Source organism: Chaetura pelagica, unplaced genomic scaffold (genome assembly GCF_000747805.2).
Source record: "Chaetura pelagica isolate M959 unplaced genomic scaffold, ChaPel_1.0 scaffold11, whole genome shotgun sequence".
NCBI lineage: Eukaryota > Metazoa > Chordata > Aves > Apodiformes > Apodidae > Chaetura > Chaetura pelagica.
Window position 1 is genome coordinate 2451837 of NW_009952694.1, and position 15962 is coordinate 2467798.

At 38.6% G+C, this 15962-nt stretch overlaps 1 protein-coding gene across 1 annotated transcript; it reads right to left on the reverse strand.

The window, feature by feature from the left end:
* Positions 1 to 1999: 1999 nt before the first annotated feature.
* On the reverse strand, positions 2000 to 15361 carry PPP2R3C (protein phosphatase 2, regulatory subunit B'', gamma). The gene is made up of 12 exons (XM_009993858.1): positions 15240 to 15361; positions 13988 to 14092; positions 13327 to 13439; positions 12436 to 12533; positions 9592 to 9662; positions 8724 to 8856; positions 7544 to 7599; positions 7395 to 7470; positions 6618 to 6754; positions 4832 to 4969; positions 3187 to 3246; positions 2000 to 2453 (listed from the first exon to the last, which is right to left on the reverse strand). Exons 1-12 carry the CDS (start codon positions 15330 to 15332, stop codon positions 2265 to 2267), a joined length of 1269 nt encoding a protein of 422 aa, XP_009992160.1. The 5' UTR covers positions 15333 to 15361; the 3' UTR covers positions 2000 to 2264.
* Between the last annotated feature and the right edge of the window lie 601 nt (positions 15362 to 15962).

A 15962-nucleotide genomic window follows, 5' to 3' on the forward strand; every position in this document is an offset into this window, starting at 1 on the left:
GCTAAATTATACTGAATGTACTGGACACTGTGCATGGTACCAATCTAGAACTATGAAAACTTTTTTTGGATGTACATTACCTGAGTCAGTATACTTGAAAAACCTAAACAGATCATTTGCTTGTTAAATTACCATTGCAGATATTTTCTCCTCCCCCCCGCCACAGAGCACATAAATAACTGAAAATCACAACCTTATTGATACTTCCTTTATCTTAAATAAACAAAACACTTTCTTGCAATACTGCAACAACAGTAATATTAGTTGTTGTCAAAAGTGAAGTGGAGGTAGCTCTAGAGCTTTCAAGTAGTCCCAAATACCAGTTAAGGCTGTTTTACTGCAGTCATTCTGCTTGTAGCTTTTAGGTGGAAGGTTTGTGACAATAGGATGTCGGTGCCCCAGTTACTTTCTATAGGGAATCACTATAGAAAGGAGCAGAGAACCTGCACTAATTACCATGTGAAACACTATTCTGTCCTTGAGATTTCTGAAAAAAATATTTAAAAGAGTCTTCAGTGACGTTTTGTGTTGGTTGCATCCCATGTCCCTGGCCTTGGTCCCACTACCAACCAAGGAGTCTGATGTCATATTAGAAGCCAGGTAACTTGGCTGTCAGTTTCCAGAGTTCAGTTAGGTATTTCAGACATTCTGCCTGAACCAGTGTCCTGTAGAGCACAAATTCCTTCTCCTATCATCTGCCCTCAGCACTCCGGCATGACAGAAAAATCTCCTGATTTAATCATCAGCTCTATTTCATCTGTTTTGATGTCTTGTTCTTTGTCTTCTTTTTGAATTGTAAGACAGAGGGTTTTGACAGCTGTGTAAAACCAGTCCTTAGCTCTGAACATCTGCAAGGAAGAGCTTAGTTCAACACCTGGGGAATACACAGAAGAACAGCTAGTTGGGAGTTCTTATACTGTCAAAGATAGCCTCACAAAGCTCAAGAGTAAAACCTTTACAGCTGAAGGATGCTTTGCTTTTCTGCCAAGAAATTAATGTCAGTGTTGTTTCCTTTTTTTTTTTTGCCTCTCTTCCTACTATGTGTTGCATCAGAAATTCACTGCCTTGGGTTTAAACTTCTTTGTATAAAATACTGTATTACTCACTGTGCCTTAACTTAATCCTTACTTCAGTTTTTAGCAAACTGTATGAAAGCGGCTACTTTCATAATGGTTTTCTGTAAATGCATTAATTGGTTATTTTGTATTTAATATAATTTTTTAATTGGAAGCTGGCTATGGCTTTTCCTTTAAAACTGTGTGGTCTTCAAAACTTTATGCCTACAAACACAGGAGCATGTGGCTGCTCCCTATTTCCATCTTTACTGAGTCACACATCCTGGTAGAATATTCAAGCACTAAGATTGAAAAGATCACACTACCACCACTTCTTCCTTACAGTCTCATGCAGCACTTGTACTGTGTTCAGCATCACCTCAAACTAATAAATAATGTAGGACTGCAACCACCTTTGGCCTTGAGCTACTGTAATTTTGAAAGTCAAAACATTTCTACAGCTTTGTTGAAGAGAGCATCACTGCTGTAACTCAGCTGTACAATTAATTTAAATTACATTAAATACTTGCAAAGGAGGTTAAGTTGGTGAAAAGGCTTTATACGTGTGTTTGGATTAATTTTAACTGGACCTAAAGCTACTGCAGTTTTGTTTCTGCTAATGAACCTCTGAAGAAATCTGTAACTGTTCAGTCAGCTCAACAGTTACTTACTTACCCTTCAAATGTCTAACAGAAAGCTGGACATTTATACAGGAAAAAAAAGTTCTAAAATCTTCGTGCCTTACTGAGGACTTTTGCCTTTACAACAGAATGCTCAACACTGCTATCATTAGAGGAAGCCATTCAGAATGCAGTAGGAAGCCTGGGATGGCTGAATGGGTACAGGCCAGTGCTGAAGGTACCAGGAATCACATCCTTACTTTAAGGGTAAATTCACATTTAGAATACGGTATTCAAATAAGAATAGGGGTTGGTACATGGTGAAAAAGTCCAAAAACATTTATTTAAAAAAAAAAAAAAGTAGTAATTTTTACCTCTTGAACAACACTTGATTTTTGATTTCAGAAACCAGTTCTGCTGTTCCTGTAAGTACCATGTTTTAAATGATACAGAGGGAAGGAGATAAGAGAGAAAGGGAATGGAAGTAAAATGGAAGAGCCACTGGTTCACATGATGAGTGTTTCCAGCTTCCAACAGTTGCTGCATCAGTTTGAGAGTCTCTATGGATACAGTCTCCTCCTGTTCAAAGTCACGTATCATCAACATCAGCAGTGTTGTCATTATCACTTGCCACAAGGACCTCTCTGTTCTCGTATGTCCAGAAACCATTCAGATCAATTAGAATGCTGGTAACAGTGTCTCCTTGGCTGCTATTGATTAAGTCTTGAAGAGAGATTTTGTAAGGATCCTTAGGCTTCACCATATCAAATATTTCATCCTATGAAAGGAAAGTAAAAATTGAGAGGGAAAAAACCCCCAATACATTAATGAGCAGAATAATGGCAACTTTATGTCATACATAGAATGATCTTTGGGTAACTAGTGCCACCCACACTGATTTAGAAAGACAAGAAGCTGTTAAAAGTCCCTAACCATTTAAGATACAAAGCACAATAACTGGCTACAGATAGGAGCAGTGTGCTCAGCTCCCACATCTCAAATAAGAATTTGCTTTTCTGGGGAGGCTTTGGCCTCCAAGTGGTAATTTGAAACTGTTTACCTGTATGAGCCAAGTATTACAGAAACTCTTGTACTCTTTTTTTTTTTTTTTTTTTTTTAAGTACTAAAACTGCTAGATTTAAAGTAGGCAATAATAAGGACAGTTTTATGGACAGGAATTTTCTTAGTCAGCAGGCCACCACCCCCCCTTCCTGAGGTATGATCCTGAGCCACAAAATAGACATATCAAGTATCTTCAAGTGTAAGGCACAGCAAGGTGTATTTGACACTTTGTCTATTAGTAAGGAAACTACTAGGACAGTTGCACACCAGATTTCTTAAAGAGCAACTGCTAAATAGAAAGACATTTTCAAACCTATGAGAAGGACAAGTCAGATCATCAGTACTACTTTGCAAGTAAATATACAACAACCTAGAGACTGTAATATAATGAGCTAATAATGAAATGCTTATTAAATATTTCACGTTGTTCTCTATTCAGTAAAACTAACCTTGACATCCTGAAAAGAAACAGGTTCTTGTCCATGGATTTTCATTTGTTCCTGAATAGCCTAGAAAAACAAAAGCTATGAACAGGTAGTGCAGGATTACACTGGCACTGTATGGGAATTTTTTAACGCTTCTGCACCTTAAGCTGCATAGCCCTGTAACAAAGCATTCATGGTCCAGCTTGCAATCAATTCTTTTCCACAAGTGAGGCAGGGGTGAGTTAAGGCACCATCAATGATGCACACCTCTAGGTTCACTGTTCTTAGTATGACAGAATCCAACTTTCATTATGACCAGTGTTGGAGCACCCTGCAAATGGGATGTGCAGGCACTTGAACATTATCACTCAAAGCTCAGGACAGTACTACACTCAAATCAGAAGGTTCAATTTTCTGACCAAGTGTGAAATACAGACTAGGCAAAGAGAAGGGAGAAGACCTCCAAGGGTCCATTCCACCCTGAAGTATTTGATGGTTCCAAGGCACAAAAAAAAAAAAAAAAAAAAAAAGAGAAAAACCTTTCCTTTACAGAAAAGGTCTTCCAGATAATATGTTGTTTGTTTGTTTGTTTGTTGTTGTTTTTTTTTCACAAAACATGGATCTAAATGGTTGTAAAAAATGGCTGTAGTGACTATCAAAGTTCATGTCCAGCTGGACACTTATTACAATATAGAAATGATGCAGATATAAGATCACGCCTTGAGCAGGCAGGAATGCTTTGCCTGATGTGATGAAAGAAGCAGGTACCCTGTTCATCATACGGCCAAGTACAATGACACTGTTTCTTCTTGTAGCTATAATACCAAGATCCACTTAAAGAAAATTGAAGTGCTTGTCTCTGTGTCTAAATAGACAGCCTTGAAGGGATCTTCTACATGAAAAAAGCATCACACTCCTAACTCAGTCTAAGCCATCCACAGCAAAAATACTGTTTTACTGTATGGCACTTCCCTTCCCAACATACCTTCCCATACCCAACATACAACAAAACATCCATCCCCCCGTCCCAAACCAAACCCACCAGAAGCCAGAAAACAGGAACAAAAAAACACACACACACAAGCAAACCACAATTTGGACAAGGCTTTCCAAGCTTTAGGCTAATATTAGCAGCAATTTAAAAAATTAAGCTTATTTTAAATCTATTCTGGGAGCAACAGATAAAAATACTGAGTATGAAAAATGGAAGAAGATGTTTGCAATCAATATAGTGAATGAAAAAATCCCACAGCTGTACAGGCCCATCACTGCATTTCATTATTTTTATTCCTTCTACTGAATTTTAGGATTACAGTGGAAATTAAAGCCATGGACATTAACCAATTAGAACCATTGTAATGGATTTTAATAACTATCATTAAGCCATTTTGGGACAATTTCAATTAAAAAAAATAATCAGAAAATATTTTTCCAAACCAAAATCAAAACAGTTAATTTCAACTGCAGATAAATTGCTGAAAGTACCTTTTGAATTCTTTCCAACTTTTGGAATTTTGTTTTTTAATATTTTCAATCTTCTTAGAAGTAGTTACTGGCCTCCCAGTGGGTACTGGTAATTTAAAGTGATTTCCTGCAGATTGCATGTAGAAGCACACAGGCTATAACACTACAAACACAGAAAATGGCCTTCCTGTATAAAGAGACTTACCCTAAAGAAATAATTAAGGGAAAAAACATTCAGGTATCCTTTGTTCTCTATATCAAGCAGCTTGAAAATATATTGCAGAGCTGCAGGCTCCTTTCTGTTTTCTAATGCAAGCACAAAGTCCAGGTAGGTTTTATAGTCCTAAAAGTAGATACAATCATGTTTATTACAGTTTTCTTTCTAAATTCATTTTGCAAGCAGGAACTTTATAATTGGCAGCTATTTCATTGTAGGGGCTCAGTCTATTTTCTGAAAAAGGCAACATGAAATAGAAAATGGCTGCTACCACCAACATGAACAGAAAAGTTAGTCGTTAATGACTGCTGACAACAGGAAATCCTGCCATTTTAAAGGTAAAATAGGATTCCAAGCATAAACCCAAACAAAACATACCATGTATGTTTTTAAACAATGTTTAATACATTTTTAGACAGCTTAACATACCCAACAAGTGAAGAAAAGCCATATAAAAGATTTTCATTACCACAAATTAAGTGTCCAGTGGCAGGTAAACCATTACCAAGCAGAGCACTGTACAGACAATTAAAAGTATATAATCCTTGGGCCAGAGTAGGTCCCTTGGCAAATCAGATGGCAGAAGCATTAGCAGACATCACAAGTTTCACACTTTTCATTATTACTAATTTTTGGGTTCCCACTCAAAATCTAGCTGTGACAAGGACAGGAATCCTTCAGGCCTATGTACATAATAACCCTCTCTACCTTAAACATCAGAGACTTGTGCTGCCATTCAGGGTGAGCTTGACAGAAGGGGAGCATGGGCTGGCAGCAGCTTCACCAAGGACAACAGAGGGAATGCAAAATCCTGCATCCAGGGACGCATAACCCCAGTACATGCTGGGGGCCGACGAGGCAGAAAGCACCTCTGCACAGACAGACCTGGAAGTCCTGAGGGGCAACTAAAATGAACACCCACCAGCAAGGTGCCCTTGCAGCAAAGGCTGCTGACAGCATCCTGGGCTGCCTTGGGAAGAGCTCGGCTGACAAGTTGAGGAAGGTGATCCTTCCTCTCTAGTCAGCACTTCTTAGACCACATCTGAGCACTGTCTTTTTCTGGTTTCCTCCAAACAACAGAGAGATGGACTGACCGGATTAAGTCCAGCAAAGGGCAAGTCAGAGGATCCCTCACGACCTCAAGGATTCTGTGATTCTACAAAGAATTCCTAAGGCAGCAGCAGGACTGTATTTGTACTTTTATTGCTTTTAGAGTTCAGCCAAGCGAATGTAGGTAACAAGGTTAGCAATACATTAAATAAAGCTTTCAAAATAAGTACAGGTAGAACTTCTTAGTTTAACTCTAATTTAGTTCGATTTCCCATTTTTCAGAGCTATGGAAAGCTTACAACAGAAAACACTGTTGTTTTTATAAAGAAGTGGATGAATTGGCTAAGTTGCACTACTCTGCAGTGTGTAACTTGTCTTTGGTTATCTTAAAAAAATTACTTGTAACTAAAAAGCACTGCTACATCTATGCATTTTTTCAACTGTATGTCACTGAATCTGCAAGATTTACCCTAGGCTGTCCGAATTTTTTACCATCTCTGCTCTTCAAAGCAAGCAACTTGTCTTTAAGCCACATTTCAATCACCCTAATCTTAGGAAAATTAAGTTTTCTCATCTGCTGCACAGTCATTTGCGTGCACAATCAAAACCAGAAGTTACTTTACCTCAAGCTCTTATTTATTTTAAAGATACTGCTTATGAGACATTTCCCATCTCGATAAGCCAAACCTTTTATATTGTCAAGAAAGTGAAAATACATGATTACCATTTCGCCATCGTAAGTTAAGCATTCCTGAAAGACACGATCCAAAAATATGTTGGTCAGAGTCCCTGTTCCATACCGGGACAGCTCTTCTTTGCTGAGCATGCCATTGTGATCTTTATCAAGGTTTAAGTACTGGCCTAGGGAGGAGATATAGAGGGCAAAACATAATATACCTATATTAGCAAAGAACTGTTCCAACAAAGAAACAAAATTTAGCACTTTTTAAACATTTATTTAATTTTCATCATAAATGTAAAGCATTTAAGTGGGAAAATGCTAGATCCACAATAATATTCATACAACACCACAAAATGAGCACAGAACAGGGAGGCAGGGGAAGGATTCCCATAATGGTGCTTACAGTTCTGCTCTAGGCTCAAAAACAAAGGCTGTGTATACAGAAAAAGGAGCAGAAGGCTAAGGGCGTATTATTTTAAACAGATCTGCTGCAAGCATGAAAAAAAAATTAAAGGTGATACAAAAGCATGAATAGACCAGCCAAAAGATAAGCTTACAGAGGATTCTTGTACCTTGTGCAAAAAGCACAAAAGGAGAGAGGATAAAACCACAGTGGAGAGCCAAAACTGTAAAGAAAGTCAGGAATATATACTAAAAGGATGGCTACAGGAGTTGAAAGGACAAGTTCTTAGGAGGATTTAAAGAGACAAAAACAGAGGAAAAATAAGACTAAGAATGCAACTAAGTCATACAAGGCAGAGAGGAGAGTAAAAAAATGGAGGTGGGAGGGGGAAAGCATACACATGCAAAGGCACCTACCATAAACTCTTAATGCAGAAGGAGCAGAAAACCAATTTGTTTCCTGACTTTCTTTAGAAAGTTCTTCATCCCTTAACTAAGTGAAACACAAAGTTAGAATTCAGAAAGAGTAAATAAAAATACAATACTATATGCTAAGAGAACTTTACCTCCAGTAAGTCATCTAGGAAGCTGCAAGCTAAAATATCCTGTATCTTTATCTTCCCTGCAGCAAGAAAGGAAAACAAATGTTAACAGTTGTGCAGCCAACGGATCCATTTGACTGTTCTCATTTAGGTGGTTCTGCTTAAAAAAAAAAAAAAATCTGAGCATAAAAATGTCTTTTTTAAAAACCTAAACAAAAAAAAATAATTAACTGATAACATCAAGGATTAGGCTGCAATTTAAGAGATAAAATTAAAAAAGCTTTTAAAACAACTAATAAAACTAGCCTGATGTTGGCAGAAGAGGTGTTATCCTGAAGCCTTAAAAGCCAAAAAACTAGATTAATGTAAAATAAAAAATGCAAAGGAAGCACACTTAAAACATATGTTGGAGTAGCAGTCTCTTAAGTGATGGGATATTTTCACTTCTTCAGAAGCTACAGATGTGACACAAAGCTAAGGTGGCAGAATGCACTTCTGCTGGTGCAACTTTGACTGCTGCACCAACACTGCACAAAGAGCTGTGCTAAATAATGGCATTTTAACTTCACACACACCTTTCACTACCTGTTTGTCCTTATCTCTGTCAGAGGTAACTTCCCACACAACTCTTACATCTTTGAGTGGCACAGCTAGATCTTGAAAACACATGGAGTGACTGAAATCAGGACATATGCAAAGCAAACTATCATCTGAGGGAGCTACATCTGAAATAAGGATTAGCAGCCCTAGCTGCAAACCTTTTCTAATGAGTTTACATGGTGCACACACATTTAATCACAGCAGAAACACATAAAAATTCTTGAGCATTTCCACAGCTCTGCAGATGCTCCATCAAGCAGTTCTGTTGTTAGTTACTGTGTTTTCTATTCACACTGTACACTTGTAAAATTAGCTACTGCTAATGATGCATTATGATTAAACAATATCTTATTTTTCAGTTTCTATGAGACAACTCTATAGTACTACAACTGGTGGGTATAACATAGTAATTAATTAGCTGTGGATTTAGATTATGAGACCCACATAGAGACTCGTGGTCTTCAGTGGAGATTCATCTTGAAATACAAGATTGCTACAAAAGCCTACAAGGGCAACTACATATTACTTTGAAAACACAAGCACTTTCCGTGGAAACATTTTAAAGGTGAAAATTCTCCCGTATTTTTAGAATTTTGAAGTCTACCTGTTCTGAGAGGATCCAGAAAGAAGAAGAACTTTCTAACTGCTGTGCAGACATAGAAGGAGTAAAAAGATTTTTCTAAACCATCCAGTTGTGGCAAAGTAGGGATGAGTTCCAAAATATAGTTTTCTAAATCCTGCAGATTTAAGAAAGAAAACAAGCTTTCAACACTACTATGACTGCATGTTTGCTATATTCCACCTGGCTGTCAACATTTTGTTAAAAATGCAATCTGCAACAATGCTGGGAAGAGCATGAAAGCAAGCAAAAAAGCTTCTGTCTCCATGCAAGAAATCCTAGGTCATATGATACACATGATGCCATGACTGAAACAGTCAACAAATCAAGCAGAATGTTCACAAGGTAGATGGTATTTATAGGTAAATATAAATGCATTCAACTGTACCTTTACCAAATACCAATGCAAAACTCCTAGCTTATCCTATTACTGAACACTATTGAATAGAACTATTTTATATAGAGTAGTAACTAGAACCTTCTTATTTATTGTATAATAGTAACTCCTGTTCGAACAGGAGAATAATGCATTGAGACAGATTCCAGTCATCCTTTTTTGCGATCTCTATTATATCCTACCAAATCTAGTAAAGTGCTAATGACATGAAACCTCGGTATCTATCATCTCTTTTTCAGAGAATTACCCAGATGTTTAAAAAAGCTATCAGCACTCTCCCCACCAAATTTGTAGAATATAGATTGTTATTTATCCAAATAAGAAATATCCAAACAAATCTGGGGTGTCCACCCCAAATCTAGATATAATCTTTTATGTGATAAGACTAGAAGAAAATTGCAGTCTTTCATATGCTTTGTCATTTGAGCAAAGACAATTAATCAACAATTTACTTACTGATTCTCTGAGGTAGCCCTGTCCTGCCACGTCATATAAACTGAGACCTATTCTTGTCTGATGAAGCCATACTGTAAAATAGAACACAAAATTACAATGTAAGAAACCTAGACGGTTTTTGAAGCCTCATCAAAATCTGAAGTTTTCCTAAAGGCCACAAGGCACTGTTGGACATTAAGTGCCTCTCTCTATTCCCTGTTTTTCTGAGACTTAAGCAAAGCCATCATTGTGTACCAGTCCTGCTTGGAAATGCATTTCAGTCTCTGAGCTGTTGGAAAGCCCTGGTGATACATGGTATGCAGCAGGCAAGACTGCCCTGTAGTAACTAGGTGTGAGAAACAGCTGAGCAGACACCACTCTGCATCTGGTACATGAAATACGTGGATTTGTTATCTCTTGATGACCTAGTGATGTGTAGCAGTGCACGTTCGCTGCATCACTAAGAGCTGTACAACATCATATACAGATTTCCTGTCAGATTGCTACAGCCCCTGGTGCAGCACGAGATGTTGCAGCTACAGCCAGAGGTCCTGCCCTCCATTAGGAGTTACAACAGGACAATTAAAATAGCACGAGCAACTATTTTTGCCATGAGAAGGCACAGTAATCAGGCAATCTACAGGACAATGTGCTTGAGGCCATTGTTAAAGCACAGTAATGGAGATGTTGTAGAGATTAGGCATAAAAACTATTATTCACACTTTCCATGTTAAATTTAACTTCCATTTTATGAAGAAACTGTTTAAAAGTTCCTCTTATGAAATAGGAGCTGTGGTTCATACAAATATTCTTCTCTTCAAAGTAAGTGTTTGTCAAAGTGGACTAAGTATCTGTCTCAGAGATGACAGAGGTTGTATGGTGAGGCTGTTTCTTTGTTGGCTGATGTGTAAAGGTTAAGTGCATCACACACCCTCAAGTGATTCAAGACACTTTTACTAGGCTTGACTTGTTTGGACAAAGCCAATGGAGTTAACCACCTCTCCTCCTGAAGGGGGAATGTTACTAGAGGCAGATGGTGCTTTGGGAAATGCTTCTCCATTATTCAGTTATTAACGTCACCATTCTCTCACCCCCTCCCAGAAGGACTGTGTAGAGCATTAAGAATGAGGAAGAAAAGCTGTAATCCATGGACTTCTAGCTGGAGGTAGGAAGAAGAAAGACAGACGCTACATGTTCAGCACAAATACGTGAATACACGCAGGTATTCCTAAAAATTTAACAAGCATACAAAAGAAAAACCTCAAAAGCTCATTAATGAGTCCAGCTGGTTAGATGACACCGTAACACACCCAAGGCACAGCAGCTTAAGATTTCTGAAGCTCAAGGTGATTTTGAAGCTCTTCCCTGCTGCAGCTTCACTCTGCAGACAGACCCTCTGCGCTCTCTTTCTCAAAACAAGGCGAGATGCAGGACTGCACTGCTCCAGGTTGGAACAGCTCGAGCAGCTGGAGTAACTCCCTTCATCATCTATTACTTTCCATGTCTTTTAGTTCCACGCTGAAGAACATTTATCAATAAATACAGATGGAAACCACTAACTCCAATCTAAAGTAAAAACTGAAAGCTCCTACAGGAATTTAAATCTTTTCTTCCTTTAATACCTGGCGTGATCATGCAGAACACAATACAACTGGTAACAGAAATTATCTCAGCTACTGCAAAGACATGCTACTGGGCTAACTTTCAAAGTAATACCAATGCTGTAAGCTAGTAAAAAATAGGGATCTTTATTCAACTGACCAAGAGGGGCTTGCAAACAAACACTGCAATGAGACCTATATTGGCCAGAGTCTGAAAGTTAAATTTGAGACAGGACATGAAAAAGGCTTCTGGCTCTGAATTTGGTGTTGTGGGACTTTGTTTTGTTTGGGTTTTGTTTGTTTGGGGTTTTTTGTCTGGGTTTTTTTTAGGAAAAAAGTTACCATGAATACACAGAACTTTAAAACTTCTGGGTAAAACAAATTAAATAAAGAGCTCTGAAAGAATCTCTGTTGTGTCATCTGAGTAGGCCTTTTTGAAATGCATATGATTTCCACAGACTTCTTGAAAAATCTCTTATCTTGCAGCTTTTGGGTTTGCTGTTTCTTGCAAATGTGCTTATTACTCCTTTCTCGTATACTCTACACATCTACTCACCAGGTTTCCTGCTCAACACATCTCTCATCCCTGGCACCACTAGATTTTAAGTTAAACGAGCTGATCTGCTCTGTGGAAAGGTGCCACTCTCCCCTCCTGAAGGCTCTACCAGACTGAAGAACACAGCAGACTGGGGACAAGGCAGTGAGGTAATCTTCCCTTCTGCTAGCCAGCCTCATCTTTTTAAACAAGATCTCATGTAGAATTAAAAGTAAAAAAAAAGCATTTTTAAGCACAAGTGGTTATTTATAATAAAAAATAGCTGAAAATATGGTAAGGCTATAGTGACAAGCACAAGAACATATTCACATACTTGACAAACACAGTTAGAAGGCACAGACAACACCACTCTGTAGAAGAAAAAGGGCAAAGTCTGTGTGTCAGACAGTCTGATCACAGTAGTTAGGATCAATCTTTGCCACAGAACTTCACAGTTTTGCTCTTTACAGTCAAGCAAATCAGAATGACAACATGTAACAAACAGCTAGAGGATATCTCTGGCTGAGAGGAGAGGTGGATTTCAGAAGCAGGGTGAACTCTGACATCCTTAATAACAAGAAAAAATTCCCAAGCCCCCAGGAAAACAGCTTGAGCAATCTAGGGCTAGATCTCAGCTCTGTTGAAGGGAATAGCAAGGAATTAATAAAGCTTAAAATAGCCTTGAAAATAAAACAACTTCTCATTAACACAGAATAAGCATCAACTAACCTTTTCGCATGACATAATTGAAAAACTGCATGATAGATATCCTCCCGTAAGGGTCATTGTGGAGTAATTTAGCAAAGATCTTAGCTGTGAAGAACTGCCTGTAAAACATAAACACAAAGCTACTTCTGTGCATCTGATTACACTGCACTGATGGAGTCAGCGACAGTATCAAAAAATTACAGACACTTTTCAACAATACAAAACGCGTTCTGTGCATTCAAAGATGTTTATTTGCTACACTACTGCCCATCAATTGGGATCCTACCAAATAACAATGGTAAACTCAATAAAAAGCAGATGCTCATGAGACTCTTCAGTGATGTGGAAGTTTTGAGAGCTTTCATTCAATTTAATTTTTCTTTAGTACAAAATATTTGGTGGCTTTCAATCTTCTTCAATGATATGCACACAAAAGGAATTGCCAATACTGAGAAGTAACCTGCTTCTGCCCAAAACTCCATCACAAAGCTATGTGCACAACAGCAGTCTCCAACACAAGCATAAAGAAGGAATACACAAGCTGTACACAGAACATCTGGTAGGAGATTTTCCATCAGAAGATATTAGGGAAAGTCTGGCAATATCACTGGAGAGATGAGTTCAAGTACAAAACGTGCTGTTTACTGGCCACTAACAACATAACAATGGTCAAGCTGATAAGATTTTATTCTTCAAAAGGATGCAGTACCCCTCTTGCAGACATCTCTATCAGAGATGTAGGGCAATACATCTTTGCAAGGATGCAAAGCTACTATTTCATCAACAACTACAAGGACATGATTTCATCTAACCATTAAACTGTTTACATCTATTTTAGCAAGTAAAAGTTACAGCAGCACTTTACCCAAGTTTATCCAAACTAAGTATATATACAAGAAAAGAAAGCCTTACTTGCATTTAGTTCCAGCTTTTTCACCAACTTTCAAGAAGTTCTCATAGTTGATCATTGCTTCTTCCCCAATCATTGGTGGTGTCTGATGTTTGTCCAGTAGAAACCACAGATTCTTAGAAGGCAATTATATTTGGTTAAAAATACATTTCTCAAGAGATGTCAAAATGCTTAAGACAGAAGATGTAAGAAATGCAGCAAAAACAGTTTTGCTGCAAGGGTATCTCAGTTCATCAGTACATACTGTCAGTTGAGCCAGAAAAGCAACAAGTGGTGTTTCCACTACTCTAAACTGGTGTTAAACACACACCCTCTCTCTCACTCTTTACAATCTCTATGGTCACATCCCGTTTCTCTTTGCACTGCAGTAAACTCAATCATCTTTGAAGTCTCTCTCAGTCATACACACAAACAGAACTTATTTCTTCTGGGCCAACTAGGGAAATTGTTGTAATGTACTAGAAAACCAGAAGCCACTGATTTAGCTCTCATATTCATCATACCAAAGAAGATTTACACTAACATTACCAGCCCAGGACAATACAGTACTTCACCCTTAGCTAGCACTTCACAACCAGCCAATGTGCCCAAATAAAAAGCACCTTACCAAGAAAGATTCCTTGTCAGAAGGCATTATGAGACATAAAGAAAATATTTTCTTACCTGCAGCTCTTCATTATCCAACAGCTCTCTACTTTTTCTTTGCAGAAAGACTGCTCTGGATTCTTCTCTTAATTTCTGAAGCAAGACTTCATCTTCAGCTGGCAGCTGGAAACATTGCAGCACTTTAATTTTCTGTACAGTGGTACCATTCAAAAACTACACGTTTAGCAAGTACTCTTAGGTAGTCCTGCCTCCCACACTCTTAGGAAGCTGTTTACTTGACAGAAAATAATGACCTATCTACCACAATGTTACATGGTACCTGCTTCTTCTACAGGGATATCACTGGCATAGTGTATAAAACTTCTTCAATATGAAAATATTTACTTAAATCAGGACATCTTTAACATGAGAGATACCTCATACCTAATAACCCATCCAGTAAGCACTTTCCCAGAGGTGCAAGATAGGAGGTCTCACACATAAAAGATATTTACTGCTGTATTTTTACTCAGGAGAGGGCAGCCCTTTCTATTTTGTCATAGGCCTGACTCTCAAAAGTGCCAATGTCTACTAACTCGTGCTGGCCAGGAAAACAGGTAGAGGACCACTTAGTATGAAAGCTCTTCTGATGTTTACGTGCAAAACTGCACAGTACTACCTGACCTTGGATGGTTGCATAAGTATTCATCAACTCAAACCTAAGTACTTGAGAACTGAATTGGAAGAAAGTAATGATCCTGAGGAATATGGGTCCTTGCAAGTTACGACAGTGGCTGAGTAGCCAAGCTGATAAGTGACAGCAATATGAAGATGTCAAACTTGTGCTCCCATATTCCCCCATCCCAATCTGGTTCACCTAACATATGCTGCCAGACCAAGCACTTCTGCTGGATGATGCAAGCAACAGGCCCATCTTTAGTCTGGAAGACCACTGACCCACCACTTTCACGAAGCAGCATCCCAGTGTGTCTAAACAGAGCCAGGAAGATCTACATTTATAACACTGGCATGTCAAAATTTAGTTGAAACAGGAAGTTTCTCTGAAAAACAAACAGGACTCCTATCTTCAGTAAACAGCCAAGCCTGATCAGCAAACTATTTCATGGCCTTTGATTAGATGCTCAGCAATTACTTGAAACTGCTGAAATCCACAATTGTACAAAAAAAAAACCATACGCTTAGCCATTCACATCATTCAGATTTCAATCTACTTAAGCTTCTGAAGCTGAAGTATCCCTTTGAATAACCACAACTTTATTTATAAGACAGAACAGCTTCTTGTTGAAGTTTATCTGAATACCTCACTTACCCTGTAGTAAAATCGTGGTATGTTTGTATATGACGTATTGCCACTTTTTCTTCCTCCTTTCCATTCCATGTAATATTTTGTAAATAATTCCATTTCTTCATCTTTTAGCTCTTGTTCACTCTTTTTGGCTGATTAACACAGAAAAGAATTTTTGTATCATACTCTAGAGTTCTAACATAACAAGGAGCTGGAAGGCAGGAGTTAATGCTGAGGCTTACACAGCTATGCTGTTTAGTAACACAAGTATTAGGTTGAAATGCGTGGAGCACAGGCCCATTATGCAAATGACATAACAGATACATCGAATGTGTCATACACTGTATGTGAGTACCTACAAAGCACCTCTTTCAGCAACTACACACACCTGAGTCTCTGGACAGGACGTGGTTTCAACAGACACACGGTTATGACTGACTAAGCAGCAGCATTTGTGTTTTGCAGTGGTGGCACTGCCCAGGATACTGGTGACTGCAGGCAGCAGCACAAAGTCACCTCTTGCCCTGCAACAGGGATATCCCTGGAGGAGGCTCCAGGGAGACCTCCGAGCAGCCTCTCAGCACCTGAAGGGCCTACAGGAAAGCTGGGAGAGGCTTTTTACAAGAGCACGCAATGACAGGAACGGGGGGAAGAGTTTTAAGTTGAAAGATGGTAGATTGAGGTTAGGCCTCAGGAAGAGACTCTGCTGTGAGGGTGGTGAGACACCAGTGCTGCCAGGAGAGGCTG

Excerpts from the sequence above, each read along its gene's own strand:
- PPP2R3C (XM_009993858.1), bottom strand. The coding sequence starts at position 15,332 with ATGGAATTATTTACAAAATATTACATGGAATGGAAAGGAGGAAGAAAA. Across the intron at positions 7,600-8,723 it reads TCTGGATCCTCTCAGAACAG|GGAAGATAAAGATACAGGAT; the intron begins GTAGACTTCAAA and ends TTCTTGCTGCAG. Across the intron at positions 2,454-3,186 it reads TTTCTTTTCAGGATGTCAAG|GATGAAATATTTGATATGGT; the intron begins GTTAGTTTTACT and ends TTCCTTTCATAG.